The 14,946-nt window shown below is 42.2% G+C and overlaps 1 protein-coding gene across 2 annotated transcripts in view; it reads right to left on the bottom strand.

Moving 5' to 3' along the window:
- Positions 1 to 9,986: 9,986 nt before the first annotated feature.
- Positions 9,987 to 14,946, bottom strand: part of OLA1 (Obg like ATPase 1) — a 106,014-nt gene continuing 101,054 nt past the window's right edge. For both annotated transcript variants that reach the window (XM_050900288.1, XM_050900290.1), the window contains 2 exons: positions 14,553 to 14,675; positions 9,987 to 10,511 (listed from right to left, as the gene is read on the bottom strand). In XM_050900288.1, the coding sequence (XP_050756245.1) occupies positions 10,410 to 10,511; positions 14,553 to 14,675 (225 nt within the window). In that variant the 3' untranslated portion in view covers positions 9,987 to 10,409. The remainder of the gene's footprint in view (positions 10,512 to 14,552; positions 14,676 to 14,946) is intronic.

The raw sequence follows: 14,946 nt of genomic DNA, 5'->3' as shown, positions 1-14,946 counted from the left end.
CACGGGGAGTTCATGGGGCCTTGCTGGTAGTTCTGATTAAATGTACAACAGCATGTCCTACTTGAATGGTAGGTGATGGATGTGAGCAAACATTGCTGCAGGATATGTACGAGGCAAACAAAGGCCTTTGGAAATGCAGGTCTACTATCAGAGCAATCTACTTAAAGAGACTACATTGAAATCAAGATAAAATGGTTTCTCTTCTTCCTTCTTACCCTTTAGTGCCAACACAGCCCAGAAAAGAATATGTCTTAAATGCACTTTGATACCCCATCCCTTCTATGTACCCCTCTGAAGGAGCTCTCCTGCAGACCTTACCAGTGCAAAATTTCTCTGTACAGAAGTGACCCTTCAGGGTTTGACAATTTTCCATGTATGAGTGGAGGAGGGGGAAAATAAGACCAAAACCCCTTGACCTTTAAAGAACAGGCTTGTCAAATTCAAGGGACAATTTTCATGAAATGGAGTATTAAATTGTTCAGCGCTCTCCCTAAGCGCAAGGCCCCCATTTACTATCCTGCACCCGCTTTGGTTTTATTAATTTCTAATTCCTATTAGTCTTTCTTCATTAGACGGGAGAAGAGCGGGTTTCACGTGCTGTGGTACAGATCCACCTCTGCCATGGAGACAAAACGGAGGCCATCCCCGCTCCGGCGGAGCCCTGGCTGCCCAGCCTGCTCCCCAGGCACGGAGCCCGAGGCGTTGCTGCACACACAAAGTCTTTCTGAGCTGCGTTTTCAGCATCTCCGCTCCCTCCAGGACGCGTGGTGCTTTGTGCCACCCTGGGGTGTGCTGGGCTTTGCCCGAGGCTCCGGTGGCGGCTGGTGACAGATGAGCTTGACAGCCTGCGCCACAACCAGGTGACTGAGCATTACCTCGCCTGCGAGTGCAGGCGCTAAGTAAATCTCATTCCTAATCCAAATTGCTTTTGATAAGAACAAAAGCTGTGTGCAAATGAATATTTCCATCTTATTTCAAATTCTAGGTTTCAACTGCAATATTAATGCTATTTTACAGTGTAATTTACTTGTAATAATATGTCATTATTGCCATTTTACAGTTTTCTCTTAAAGTAGTAAAGAAAATGTTTTAAAAGGCACAAATAGCTGCAGCACAAATCTCCATTCAGCCTAAGAATCTGTGCTCTCCCGTCAGAATGGCACGTAATTGAAAACAATGACATCCCCAATGGGCTAAACCCTCCAGTCATTAATGCATTTTTATTTTGGAATAAAAGAGCACATTTACAGCTTTTTTCCTAAATAGTAAATATAAATTAAACATTTCTCTTCTGTTCCCAGAATAGCATCTGCCAGTAAAGCCAGGGCTGACCTCGAACACTTTCCACAAGTACGTCTCAAACCAACACACTGGGTTTAGACACAAATCTGCCCAAGGCGAAGGGTTTTCTGCAACACAGCACGTAAAAGGCGGCCTGCAATAGGAGAAGCGTCCTTACCTGGTGACAAGTTCCTGAGCGCCAGGTGACCGTACCACTGGGTTGGCAGGAATTGCAGAAAACTCGGGCAAACCTTCAAAAGCCAGGTTGCGTGCGAAGGGATGGAGATGTCACAAGAAGGCGGCGCAGCTTAATGGAGAAGATGTACGTCATACATTATACATGTAATTTTACACCAGTTACGTTTCCGTCTCTCCTATATATCTTTGGATGAAAACTGATGCACCATTAGTCCTCTTGATGAGTGAGGGAACCCGTCCTGGGGAAGAGCTGACAGTCGAAGTTTTTGCTCTCTGAAAGGCTCCACAAACATTAAGGGCAGGATCCCACTGTTATTTATGAAAAACAGAAATATGTCAACAGTTGGACTTAAATAGCAGCCATCCCTTGGTAGGAACTTGAAAACCCTATTTATGCCTTACACAGACTTCCAGCACCTTTCCATGTAAGAAATATCCTCATGGCTCTGTCTCACCCCCTACGTGCTCCCAGTCTGCGGGAGGAGGGATGGGAGCTGTGGTGGCAGGAATGGAGACACGGACACTCCTCCTCCAGGGAAAAGTCCTTCCTGTGGTCTGTGCGGGACATCCCTGTGCAGCGACGTGCGGCTCAGGCACTGCTCAGGCACCAGCCCAGACTCCAGGCAGCCCTGAACGCACCAGCCCCGTAACCTGCTGGGGGACCGTGAGTTGGACACCGCCACTCTGGGGATTTGACTGAAGCCCAATGAGCAAAGGAGATGTCAGGGTTTGGCTGCCAGTCAGGAAGTAAAAACATCTTTGTATAAACTTTTTCTCCCTAACGTGACAAGTGAAGAGGGACTTCAGAAGTAATATTTAATTTTGATTAGTCTTTATCCTTGCTTACTTCATGGTGTACCTGTTTGCATAGCCAGACGATTGCAACCATTTGGTTCATCAGGGTGGAGCCCAGACTCAAGGGATGCAAGCTGTCTGCGCAGGAAAGTCTAAAGACTGTCACAGACTTCCCGTCCTTCTCCAGAAGGATTCCCACCGCTCTTCCCCCATCACAACACTCCACAGCCAGATGGGGTGAAGGCTATTTGAGATCCAAGTGATCAGGAGCGTTGTAGGTTACCCATCAAGTCGTCTCCTGAAGGCTGGGAGTTTATACCAGCAGCGAGTATTGTTAAGCAGCTGTGAGATTTACGCTGCATTTCCAAAAAATATGATTTCTCAGTGTGATGTCTGACTGAATTTGGCAGAAAAATATTTAATGGCTGGCAAAACATTAGTAAATAAAAGCAGATCAAGATGATGTTGTTACAATAACAGATTACATTACTAATCTCTGTCCTTAGGAAAACCCTGATTAGACCAAGATCCTCACAGGGTCTTATGAATAAGTCAGGAAGGGGCTCTAATGACCCCGCGTGAGAGCGTACAAGCTGCAGCGCAGCCAGCGAGGTGCCAGGTGCCTCTCAGAAACAGGCACTAGCCTGCATGACTAACAGCAGTTATCACAGGGGGGTTGCTGATTTTCTTTAATAATTTGGGCCAGATTTTCTGCTAGCATAAACTAGTACTGCTCTATTGAAGCCAAGAGAGTGCTGCCAATTTATATCAGCAAAAACTGACCCTTAGTCTATTTTTAATCCCTTCGTTCTTCATTATCTTCTTGAAGAATTGTACCTCAGTCAGAATACTCCCCACTACAGGGACAAGCAACAGACTTTTCTTGTTAATCGATGTATGGGAAACTCCAATAGTTGAAGTACCCTTCCACCTTTGCAAGCCCACCTAGCATTGATTGCTGATCTTAGATCTTGAATTGCATAATTGCTGAACTAAGAGAAAATTACTTTTTGCTTGTGAGTGTCAGGACAGCTCTGAATCCATGAATGACTCACCCTCAGGCACTGGTGTTTAATTTATGAGCTATTTATCTCCTTGCACACACCCCAACACAAACAATTATACTTAGTAATTTGTTGATCTTATCAAGGCTGTTTGATGTTACTATTGCTACCTCCAATAATGCTGTGCTTTGAAACTTAAACAGGATTTATAACCAAATTTGGATACTTTGCACACGATTCAGATTTCAGGGAAGTTTAACTCTTTGGCATCTAAAAGGTCTTGCGTGCAATTTTCAAAGGAGAGCAAATGCTGCAGCTTTTGCTGACAAATTTGGCAAGGTGGCCCTTTGCAGCATCAGAGCCCCTGGTAAGAGCTAGTTCTGTCCTTGAACAGCACGGGTGAGTTTTCCTAGCAGAGGATGAGCGAGGGGAGTGGGTCCCCGTCCTGGGCCAGGGCACCCGCATCACCTCTGTCCTGTCCGTGCTTTGGGCAGGCTGCAGCGGCTGGGTGCGGTTAAACCTCGTGCCAGCGTTCACATGCCAAGCTGCAGTGTCCTCCTTCGGAGCCCGTCCTGCTGCTCCGGGTCACTCCTGGGAGCCTTTTTATGTGGGCAACAGCCTCTCTCATTACTGAGCAAGGACTTTGTTAACCTTTAAATTATTACGTTTACCATAAATCAAACTTTATGAATCCCTTTGTGCAATCTAACTCTTTCTTTGTTGTCAGGAGTAGGTACCAAACCTGGGGCCACACGTGCTTACCTCCGGCTGTACTTTGGGCGCAGGCAGCTCCTCTGTGCATGCGTGGCCGTGAGGTGGTGAAGGTCCTCACAAACAGGTTTCCCAAATCCCCCTCACAAACCTTTCCTCCTCCTTGCATGCTGCTATGATCATTAGGCTAACTGAAATACAGCAAGTGAACTTGGTGTAAGAGGTACAAGCAGTGCAGGGATTTAACTCTGCACTTTCAAGTCCAGGCTTAAATTAGCTGTAACTTCGGACCTGGAGGCACTGCTGTGGGTGAGGTGGGGGATTGCTGCCCGCAGCTGTGGCAGCAGGGGGTCCGCAGGCAGCGCAGGCAGCGCACCCCGCACCCAGCTCTGCTTGAGCTAAAGGGTCTGGGTCACTGGGGATAAAAACATCATCAACACAGAGCAGTACTTCTTCCATCCCTGCCCTCACCGAAATAGCCCTTGGCATGTTATTTATCTGTGTTTGGACATACCCCCATATATAAGCTTAGCCTTTTCAGTTACCTCTGGCATGCAGAGTTCCTGCCCCAGAGGGCCCAGCAGTGCCGAAGCCCAAGGCCTTCCCCCCCCGCAGCAGCAGTGGAGCCACAAAGGGCAGGAAAAGCCCCGTGTTCCTGTTCAGCCAGCCTGGGTCTGCCGGCCCACTTACTTTCCGAGACTCGGGTGAATGCATTTTGTTAAGTTACACATCACACGTGCTCTTGCAACAGCCGCAGATTTTATTTTCTGTATGGTTTATAAAGTTTTTCTGTGCTGAGCACATACATTTTGCATGTAGAAAATAAAATGCTACAGGCATTCCGTAACCATGCAGAGCCGTAATGAGCCCTGATGAGCAGGCACCTACCAAATCATGGGTTTATGACAGCAAGCACACACATGTAACTTATTTCACAATAAGCAACACGCTGCCATATGTGTCTATTCCCATGGATCGGGAATGGGCACTACCTGTAGATAGAAGCCAGAAATAACTGCTTCAAAGATGGCCTTGAAATGCAGAATTTACTTTAAAACTTCCAAAGCCCAACCAGCACACCACTATTTCAATCTGCTGGGATACTGTGATGAATACCGCTACTTTGATTTATTATTATTTTTTCAAAGCTGCCGGTGGTTCTCATGGTTTAATTGAAGTGAAATGGTGAATTAGCATAATCAAACATATGGAATTAGTATGGGGGGAGCAAACATTAAAACAAGTGATTATTAGTTTTAAACAACTACTAACTTCTAATGATTTCCCCCTCTTCATCCTCTGTGAGCTGAGTTCATGAGTGGAGAGAAATGTTAAAATTTAGCTAAAATTTTTTAAACTGAAAACCTTGCCACACACACTGCTCTTTCAAAATGCAATTTTATGGTCTTACCCCGCACCTGGTAGAAGAAACGGTCAGTGTTGAAACGACCTGACGGAACGGGGCACACAGCATCACTGCCGACCGCCACGGTAAGGACCAACAGAGCTCTGCAAGGACAGTTTGAACAAGCCTGGCAGCCACAAGAACATAAAGTGCTGCACCGAGAAAGCACCTTCCTGATACTTTTGAAGCTACGAGGGTTATTTGCCAGCTTGCTGGCGCAGAGGCAGGAGGAGCGGAGCACACTGCCACCGGGCTGAACGCCTGGGGGCTGCTGCCCAGCCGGGAGCCCCGTGCCAGGGCACGCCGCCACGCTCGGCCGGGCTGCCCCTGCCCACGGCAGGCATCGCCGGGCAATCGCGAGCAGCATCAATAAAGCGCTGGGAGGGGTTCGGCTAAGCTACCCCAGCTACAGGGCAGGCACTCCAGCTGGCAGCTTGTTCTGTGGGACAGAAGGAAGGAAAATACTGCTTACAACATGGCGTTTTCGAAGCATGCGCTCTGGCATACAGACCCCTTGACCAACCAGGCCCTGTGGTCTGGGAAGAGATCAGGGTGAACTTGGGTGACGAAGGGGAGAGGGTAGATGGAAACCTGCGCAGGTAAGAAAGGCTCCTGCAGGAAAGGTAAATCATTTAAAACAATTATGACAACACTACCACCTCTACAGGGCTGGACACAGTCAATGAAAGAGCAAATAAACACGAAATTAAGACAATACTTTTTTTTTTTAAAATAAAGATTTTAATCAAAATACAGAACCAGGAAGGACATTAAAGAGATCATGCTCTTTACTGGTGTTTGAGGATAGCCTTTGAAGAAAAGTTGCTTTGGAGAGGAGGCAAGAATGGTGGTATTGGGTCAGATCAGAGGCCCATCCAGTCCAGCATCCTGGTTTTTGACAGTGGCCAACAGATGCCTGACAGAGACAAGGTGCACATACCACAGCATCCAGCAATTTGTGACTTAAGGACACTCCAAGTGCAGAGATGATACCTTTGTTTTTAACAGGGTTTTTTTTTCTCAGTCAGCTCCCTTTTTCTTCCCCTGTGGCTTTGTCCAAGTATTTTTGAACCCTTGCCAACCTTCAGTATCCACATCATCTTGTGGCAAGAAGTGCACGGCTGAAACCATGTAAAATAAGTATTCATTTTAGCCTGTCACCCACACTAGCCTGAGCACTAATTTATGAAGACATGGCAATCCTTCAGTTCCTCTGTGGAATATTCTGACCCCAAAGATGCTCAAACGGCAGCCGAGAGATGGCCAGCTACATCTTGGTGGCTCTTATCCTACTAAAATGTTTACTTCAATTTTCAAATAGCCAGACGAACACACCAGGGTTTCAGGCAGTTAGGTGGCTATTTCTAGTTCATCACTGACCACTGAGCACACCCACTATCTGTTCTACTTTAGGTAACATACTATGGAAACAATATTATGTTTTATCCGATATATTAATCCACACAGAAAGCCCAAGCCTGCTCCCCTCGTGCTGTTCCGGGAAACGCCAATTAGGACAGAAAACTGTATCCTACACGAGAGGTATCTGTGGGTACAAATAGTCTTCAAAAGTTAAATTTCTGTTCTTCTTTGTGCTTCATAATGGTCTGAAACGTCACGTATTGGGGTGCCCAAGCACATCACCTAGATATTGCTATTGATGCTGCCAATAAAAGACAGCAGTAAGCCCTTACTTGTCTACAGCAATGTTTTTATTTGACCAGGAACATACTTCTAAAAGTGAATCTCCTGATCACGCCTCTTCTCACTCACACAGACAGACAGACATACAGACAGACAGACATTCTCACTCTCTCCTCCCCCGCCCCGCTTTGCTCTGCATGGCACAGGAGTCTCACAGCAGGCAACCTGGTTATCCCTTGGGTATCTTATGGCAAACTGGTTCTCTCTTGAGACTGAAAACTGCCCTCTAACTCCTCATGGGAGCAGCCTGCAACTAGTCCGCGGCAGCCCCTCAAATACATGCCGTGGGAACATCAGGTCCCCCGTGCCAACCGCTTCGCTCTCCAGATCTACTCCTCCCGTCACCCCCCATGCCAGTGCAGGCACAGCTGCTTTCACTGACCTCTCCGCATCACTTTCAGGCACTCTCTTTTGGTCAGCTGGAGGCAGGCAGCAGCCATTTCCCTGTTCCACTAGCATTTGTTTAATCCCAGAAACGTGCCATCAGCGCCATGGCTATTAGGCACTGAGGAATGCAAGTGAAGAGGAAGGGTTAGTACTCCTCCTCCTCTGCAAAATTCCCTACTCCCCGTATTTTGGAAGAGCAGTGCCTACAATGTTTTCCACCCTTCTCCAGCTGGAGAAACAAAACGTCTCCTTCTACTCACCATCATCATCCCCAGTGAGTACAGGTCACTGAGCGTGAAGTGCATGCAGACGGATTTCACTTTTTTTTCTTTAATAGCACACGTGAGTAGGATGGCTACATTACACCTGGAGTCACCTGTGCAGGTTGAAATGCATACATAATGTGTGCTTGGCTTAAGTTAAATCACAATTCTATTTAAAACAGAGTGCTTGAAACCTGCTACATCTAGCTACAAGTTTTTAGGAGTTGTACATCTTAAACGCATCGACCCACTGAGGAGAAACACAGGCTGCACATATTTAATGCGGCAGTTGCCACAAGTCACCAGTGATAGGAGTAACAGAGCTTATCAGATTATTCTTTCTTTTAATAAAACTTGGTTTTATTCTGGAATAATTTATTAGCTTCAGTAGTTAAAAGAACATTAGTTAAAACAGCTGAAGAGATAAACTATTCAGGCAAGTTAATAAGCTGAAACATAAAAAGTTATAGAATATATATTTTTAAAGATGTGGCAAATATTTAAAGTTCATTTTCTATTTTCAGAATATCGTAATAACTTCAAAAAAACCTGTCTATCAAGAACAACTTAGTTCAATTTTTAATTATTTTTATTTTTAGAACAGGGAGGTATCGTGAAGTACACACATTCAAATCTAAACAAATATGGCTTATGAAACGTAACTAAGAGATGCAAAAATACAAAGCAATCCATTAATTGTGCTGTCCTTTCTAACTTCTTCACTGACATGTAATACTTAGGGAGCATGGGAATATTTTGGAAACCAGAACAAATTTCAGAGAGGACAAGAGAACATGTTTCAGCGGGTATTAGTGCAGCAGAGAGGTTACTTCTCTTTCACCAACACATATACTCCACCTCTCACTCCCTTTTCGTTGCGTCCAAAACCCAGCATGAGCACCTTGCTGACTTCCAACAGAAACAGGCAGGCTCCAGGTTTTTTTGGATTTGACTTTTAAGACAAGATTTGGTGGTCCTAATCTTTTCTCAATTACCTAACACCAAAATAATGCCAAGAACAAATACTAGCCGCACCAGGGAGACGATACAAAAGAGAATTTCAAGGGTTCCAAAACATCTGAAGTCCTAATTTCCCTGCTTTACAATACTCTCCCCCCTCCTGCCACCATGAAAAAAGGAGACGCTCTTTAAAACAAAATCAACAGCTACGTATTGAAGTCATCTGCCCTCCCTCTTTCTCCTCAGTGCAATTAAAGGCACGATGCCAACTTTTCAACAATGAGCCTCGTGGCTCTGGCTGACCCATGTCTTACTCTTTCAGAAATGCGCAATGAAGCTCAAAGGCAGCATCCCAAGGGAAGCCTCGGAGCAGGACACGACCAGCACTCCCAGTATCTTAAACACAGAGGGGAGGTTAGCCAGTGATAAGTTGCCTTTTCAAAGTTTAGAGCAAGCAAATTTATCACAGCGACGCAAGAGGTCTGGCACACCAACGAGCCACAGGTAACATCAGCGTCTCTCCCAGCCCTGACCCCACTGAATCTGTAGCTGAAACCACAGGCACGTCAGAAAAGTCAGGCTGTTTTAAATACATTAAACATACCGCAAGTAAGGGCAATTCTACAGCTTGCATTAAAAGTACAAACTTGGTTTTATTTTTGCCAACAACTTATTCTTCTGTGTTACCCAAAGAGACTAGCTCTCCCTCATGGTTAAAGGGGTAAAAAAGTACTCACAGCTGCAACCTTACTTCAGCAGAACAACTTACCTAGCCAGCACAGTGTGACCTCTTCCTTCACAACACTATCTGTGTCACCCTCCGCTGGCCTGAAAACCAGACCTGAGAGGACAACACACAACATCAGGCACCGCTGCTCCAGCCTCCACAAGTGAATAATTTCAAGGCAAGAATGAAATACTTTTTCAAAATGATTTGAACAAAAAAGCTTCAGTCTCAAAGATAACATGATTTTTCTACATGTATTTCCTCTCTCCAGTAAAAACCATTTACGCTGCATCGTTCTTATTATCCTTACTATCATCTTTCAGTGAATGTCCATCTACAAATTCATTAACTTTTTTGAGACAAATCATTGGCATCCTAATCTTCTGATTCCCATGAAAGACTCACTTTCGAGATACAATTGCAGCTGCCCCACACTGCCAGTTACTGTATCATACACGTCTTAAAATTCTGTAATCAGCATCCACCAGGTGCCGTATCGCATTCAGCACACCACAGGCAGTCAATACAGACATCCCCAAACACACCAAGGCTGGTTTTGTCAAATGTTTTATTGAGTGTAGACATCTGGAGTACTGTAAAACATGCATTATCTGTAGATTCAAAAAGGAGCAAGCCACATTGTCCTCACTGTCAAACGTGTCAGGCTTGGCATACATGATGGAGATTAATGAAGTATCATGAGAGTAATATGGTTCCTGAAAAGCTTCTACAATTTGGAGTAGGGTCTTAATCATTTGAAATGCAAAGCTGTTCACATTTAGTGAACTTGCATGTTCGCTGGAGGTGCCATATTTTAATTCAAAACAAACAAGAATAATTTCACTGGGGGGAGGGGAGGTTCCCTAGGTAGAAACTGTATGCTTTTTGTTTCCAGATATTCCATCCTAAATAAAAATTCATATACTTTTTGAAGCAGCACAGTTTATTTCTGAGCAATGAACAACATCTGATATTCATTTCTTCTTGGGTTGTTGAGGTGTATTAAATTTAAAGAAGATAATATCTCCATCCTCCACTATGTAATTTCTGCCTTGTTGTCTGTATTTTCCAGCAGCCTGTAAATAGAACAGACAAAAGGAAAATGGGTTATTTCATTAGACATTTTATAGTATTTTCAAATTGTAATTATTTAAATACATTTTGGTAAAGAAATGGTACTGCTTCAGAGTTTGACAGCCACAATACTCCTCAGTTTGGCATAATTTGGTTTTACATACATATAAAATAGATACAAAAATAATTTAACCTCCACTGAATCGGTGGTGCTTAAATGCCATCTGCATTATATAGTGGTAAATCTGTAAACCCTGGCAAGTCTTAAGATAAAGGACACTAAAACAACTCTTTTCATCCCCCCCCCCCCAGCTTTCAGGCTTTCTTTTTCTTCATCTAAAAAACCTGCAGATGGCAAACACTGGCGGCGGGAATCTAAAACAGTATTGCTGGAAAGGGCGATCGGCAACAGTTTGCATCATGGCTGCATGGCTATTAAACGGGTAGATGAACTACTTCTGAGCGGCTGGACAAGCGAGTACTGTCAAAACTAAAGAGGGGAACACTATGCAAAAGTCACAACTGTATATGCCTCGTGCTTCGAGCGGGGCTCTCTTGTCTGCTTGTGCCCAGATAATGAAGGACTGAGGAGCACAAAATATACAGGCTCAGTTTTTCTGTCAGAAATTTCCTTTAGAAGAAATTTGCTTCAGAAGGACAGATATAAGAGCAGACAGGCTGTGAAACCAGGATACAGGAGAATGCATATAGACCAAAGACATGAAAAGGAAATTCGTTATGAAAATGCTGTACTTGAGGAGAGCAGAAAATAGGCAAGGAATCTATTAAATATCAGTACTCTCCGCATTAGAATTTATTATTGTATTTTTCTATCTTCATCTCGTTGTAATTAAACCTAGTATTACAGAGGCTACAGAGAAGCTGTGGCATTAGGACTGACAGACTGGGCGGGAGGTGGTCTGCAGAAGCATTTATCTTGAAAAGTGATCTAAAATATGGAAAAGTTGAGAGCTTCTGCTTTAGTTCAATAACCATTCCTGTTTTGAAGTTTTCTCTTGCAGGGGAAAGTGCTTCCATGCAAGACCTCACTGTGCCATTATTCTCAATGACACTATCACAGTGGTGGCATGCTAAGATCCCATTACAGGAAAGCTGTTAACTAATGACCTTAGTTGCAGTAGAACAGATCAGATTAATGGTACATAGTTAACTTAGACACCTTTCTTTCACAAAACCTGCTCTGTAAAGCAACGTATTTCCCCATATTGCTGTCTAGGAATTTAGAGGCTCGATAATCTTGTTGCTGTCATTCCTTATTTAAATGTTGTCACCAGTGATGCCAGCCTACAGAAAATTGCAGATAAAATAGCCTCGACAATAAATATATAGTGCAATAGTAATTGACCTTATCCCACATGACACTATCGATAAATAATAAATAGTACTTTGCAAATGTTTTTATATTCCCTCCCCCCGGAAATCTGTTTAGACTATAAAAGGTTTACTTTCAAGTAGACTTAGTAGTTCTTTCCTTTGAAGATCCTAATAATGCTCAAAGTCGAGAGTAATTAGACTAATTGATGGCATAAACACTAATAAAACAGTGTTGTAAAAATCATCAGCAAGCGTAAGCTGCAGGCACAGGTACAGAGACATTTTACAGTCGAATACATTTATTACTCACAAATATTTGTAGAAAAAACTGACCTCCACAAAGTAACAATGCAGATTTTTTTTAGGACACTATTGCACGCTGTCAAAGTGGCATAGACTTCTTTAACTGAATACATTTTGACACACTAATGCAAGTTTATGTATTTTTCTTACCAGTTTACAGTTAATTAAAAGTGACAGTGTTCCTTTAAATTCTCTAGAGACCATTTAATCCATTTCCATTGCTATCAGAAACACTGGTTGAAAAAATCAATACCCATTTGTGAATCTTGAGTATGTATTAAACAAGACACGTCTAACCAGTTCATTTGCACTTGAAAGCAGCCATCTGTAGAAGCCAGCTTTGCCTAAGCAGATATGATTGCTAATAATGTGATATCCCTGTAGACTACAAAGCCCACACAGAGCTATTCAGTGTATAGTTCACAGCACTGGCATTAAATTAGTTATGCTGTACTGGTGTTAGACACACACAAAATCAAACTTAAAAATCGATCAACTTGATAACATACAAAGCAAGCAACTCCCATTACCACTGTTATTTCAGTTGACTCCTAAAAGCTCCCAAATTTAATTTTGAAATTTACCAGCAATATAAAAGCAATTAGTATTGTGTATGGCGTGAAACATTGTATTAAATGCAAATTAGAAAAGACTACAGTAATATAACACGTTTTTCTAAGAGCAAGGGTTTTTTTCTAACCTTGATTTAAAAACTGAGTAACAAATGCAAATATGCTTGCTTTACAGATACTTCAAAACAATAAAAATTTCATCATTAAATATAATTTGAACATGGAAGCTTGATGTTTAGAATCTCACATTGTGAAAAGCAAATAAAAATATACAAGCAAAATACTTATAGATTAATTTAATGGGTATTAACTGATGCAGCTTCTCAGGGAAAACACTCAAGATTTGAGCATCAAAAACTGTTGCTGGCAAAATTTGAATCTTGGTTACATAAAGTGGTTGCTGACTGCAGAATATTAGATTTATTTATAGCTGTGGTTTCACTTTACAACTACAACTCTACTTCCCTTTTCATAAGGCAGTTCACATGCCGCAACGAACCAATTATACTGGGATTTTTTTCCCCTCACTTCCTGGGGTTCAAACAAACCTATTAAAGTCCCGCTGCTCAGTATGATCTTCCTTAGTGATACCACTGAGAATAAGCTGAATTTGAAATCATAGTTTTGCATACCTTTCAAGCTATCAAATAGCAAACAATAAAGCTGAACCTTTTAAATTCTTTAACACATTATAGTGTGTAGGAACCTTCAAATACTGAGCTTGATTAAATCAAACTAATGTGCTTTGTAATTGCAATTTTATAAAATAGAAATCTTAATAAAACATCAAAAATGCCAAACGAGAAACCAAATGTGTATGAAATAAAGGGAAGTTTCTCTGCTTAAAGAAGGTGGAAATAATGCAATACCAATGCAGAGAACAACAGCTTTTCTTATGACATTTATTTGCCATGTACAAGTTCATTTCATATTTGATAACTTCAAATCCGATATAATTTGTCAGCTATACGAAGGGCACAACTTTGGGCACCCAATCAGTCTCTGCCCTCTAGTGTTGAGAAAGCAGATAAAACTCTTCTTAATAGAAGTGTCACTACAAAGAAGCGTGAGCTCAAGAAAAGTTTTTCATTAAATATCTTCACTGTCTATTCAGTAGATAGTAGCTAGGAAGCTTCACCTATTGTAATACATTTTCGTGGACTACATACAACTATTACTGGCACCCTGAACAATCAAAGTAAGGCAGGCATTTTTTAATAAGACATCAAAGGGTGATTGAATTAAATACTGAAATGGTAAATTTTAAGATTCTAATTATGCCTATCAGAGCCTAGGAGTGGAATCCACTAATCCTGAAAAAAAATGGTAAATTTTTATATTATAGTATTTTCTTAACCATTTGCATCTGACATTTGTAATACCTTCACTGCAAACTCAAAACAAGATGACACATTATTAGAAGAAACAGATTTTCTGTTTCTTGCTTTTCCTTTCAGAGGTGATTAAAAAATCTGCTATCTTGCCTTAAAAATTTGATTTTTCAAAAACAAGTTCATTTTAAAGCTTATTAAATTCTGAACTCTAACATGTAACCAGAGAAAAAAAAACATTAGCATAGCATTTGGTCTTAGTGTTGACATTTAGTCCATAAACTGTCATATCTTGGATACTGAAATAGTTGCATTCCTGTTCAGTAAGTTGCTGCATTTGAACTCTTTCGTAAGTAAAAGATGGAAATAGATTTTGGTCTATTGCTAGAGGTGACTGTTAAGATTCGCTTAGCATCAAGAACTTCTTCCCAGTGAAAAACAGACTTGAAATGGAAAAATGGCACATATGGAGGAAGGGAGAAGAAAAAGATGGGGAGCTCACCTTGACAGCAGCTTCTGAACCTCCTTCTTTAAAATCTTCATATTTCATTACTTCAGCCATAATGAATCCCTTTTCAAAATCTGTGTGAATCTTCCCTGCTGCCTGAGGAGCCTTCGTCCCTTTCTGTCAAAGGGAAGACCGGAAGAAAATTAATTGCATTTAAGAAGATTGATTGCAGGAAAGACGTTTCTCCTTTTTGATATTCTTTCAGGATCTGCTGAAACTTTGTTTCATATCAGTTAAAATGTCACGCATACAGCTGGGTAATTCTCAATATTGGGACATACAGACAGATGCCTTTGCCACAGATAAACCAACTGATATTAAAGAAGGGCAGCTTTGTTTTTCCTAATAGGTATCAACAGCAGTATTGATTTTAGAAGCTATGATTGCG

This window comes from Gymnogyps californianus, chromosome 7 (assembly GCF_018139145.2).
Source record: "Gymnogyps californianus isolate 813 chromosome 7, ASM1813914v2, whole genome shotgun sequence".
In the NCBI taxonomy this organism is placed as follows: domain Eukaryota; kingdom Metazoa; phylum Chordata; class Aves; order Accipitriformes; family Cathartidae; genus Gymnogyps; species Gymnogyps californianus.
Note: the sequence above shows the minus strand (reverse complement) of the source record. Positions and strands in the feature narration are given on the sequence as shown.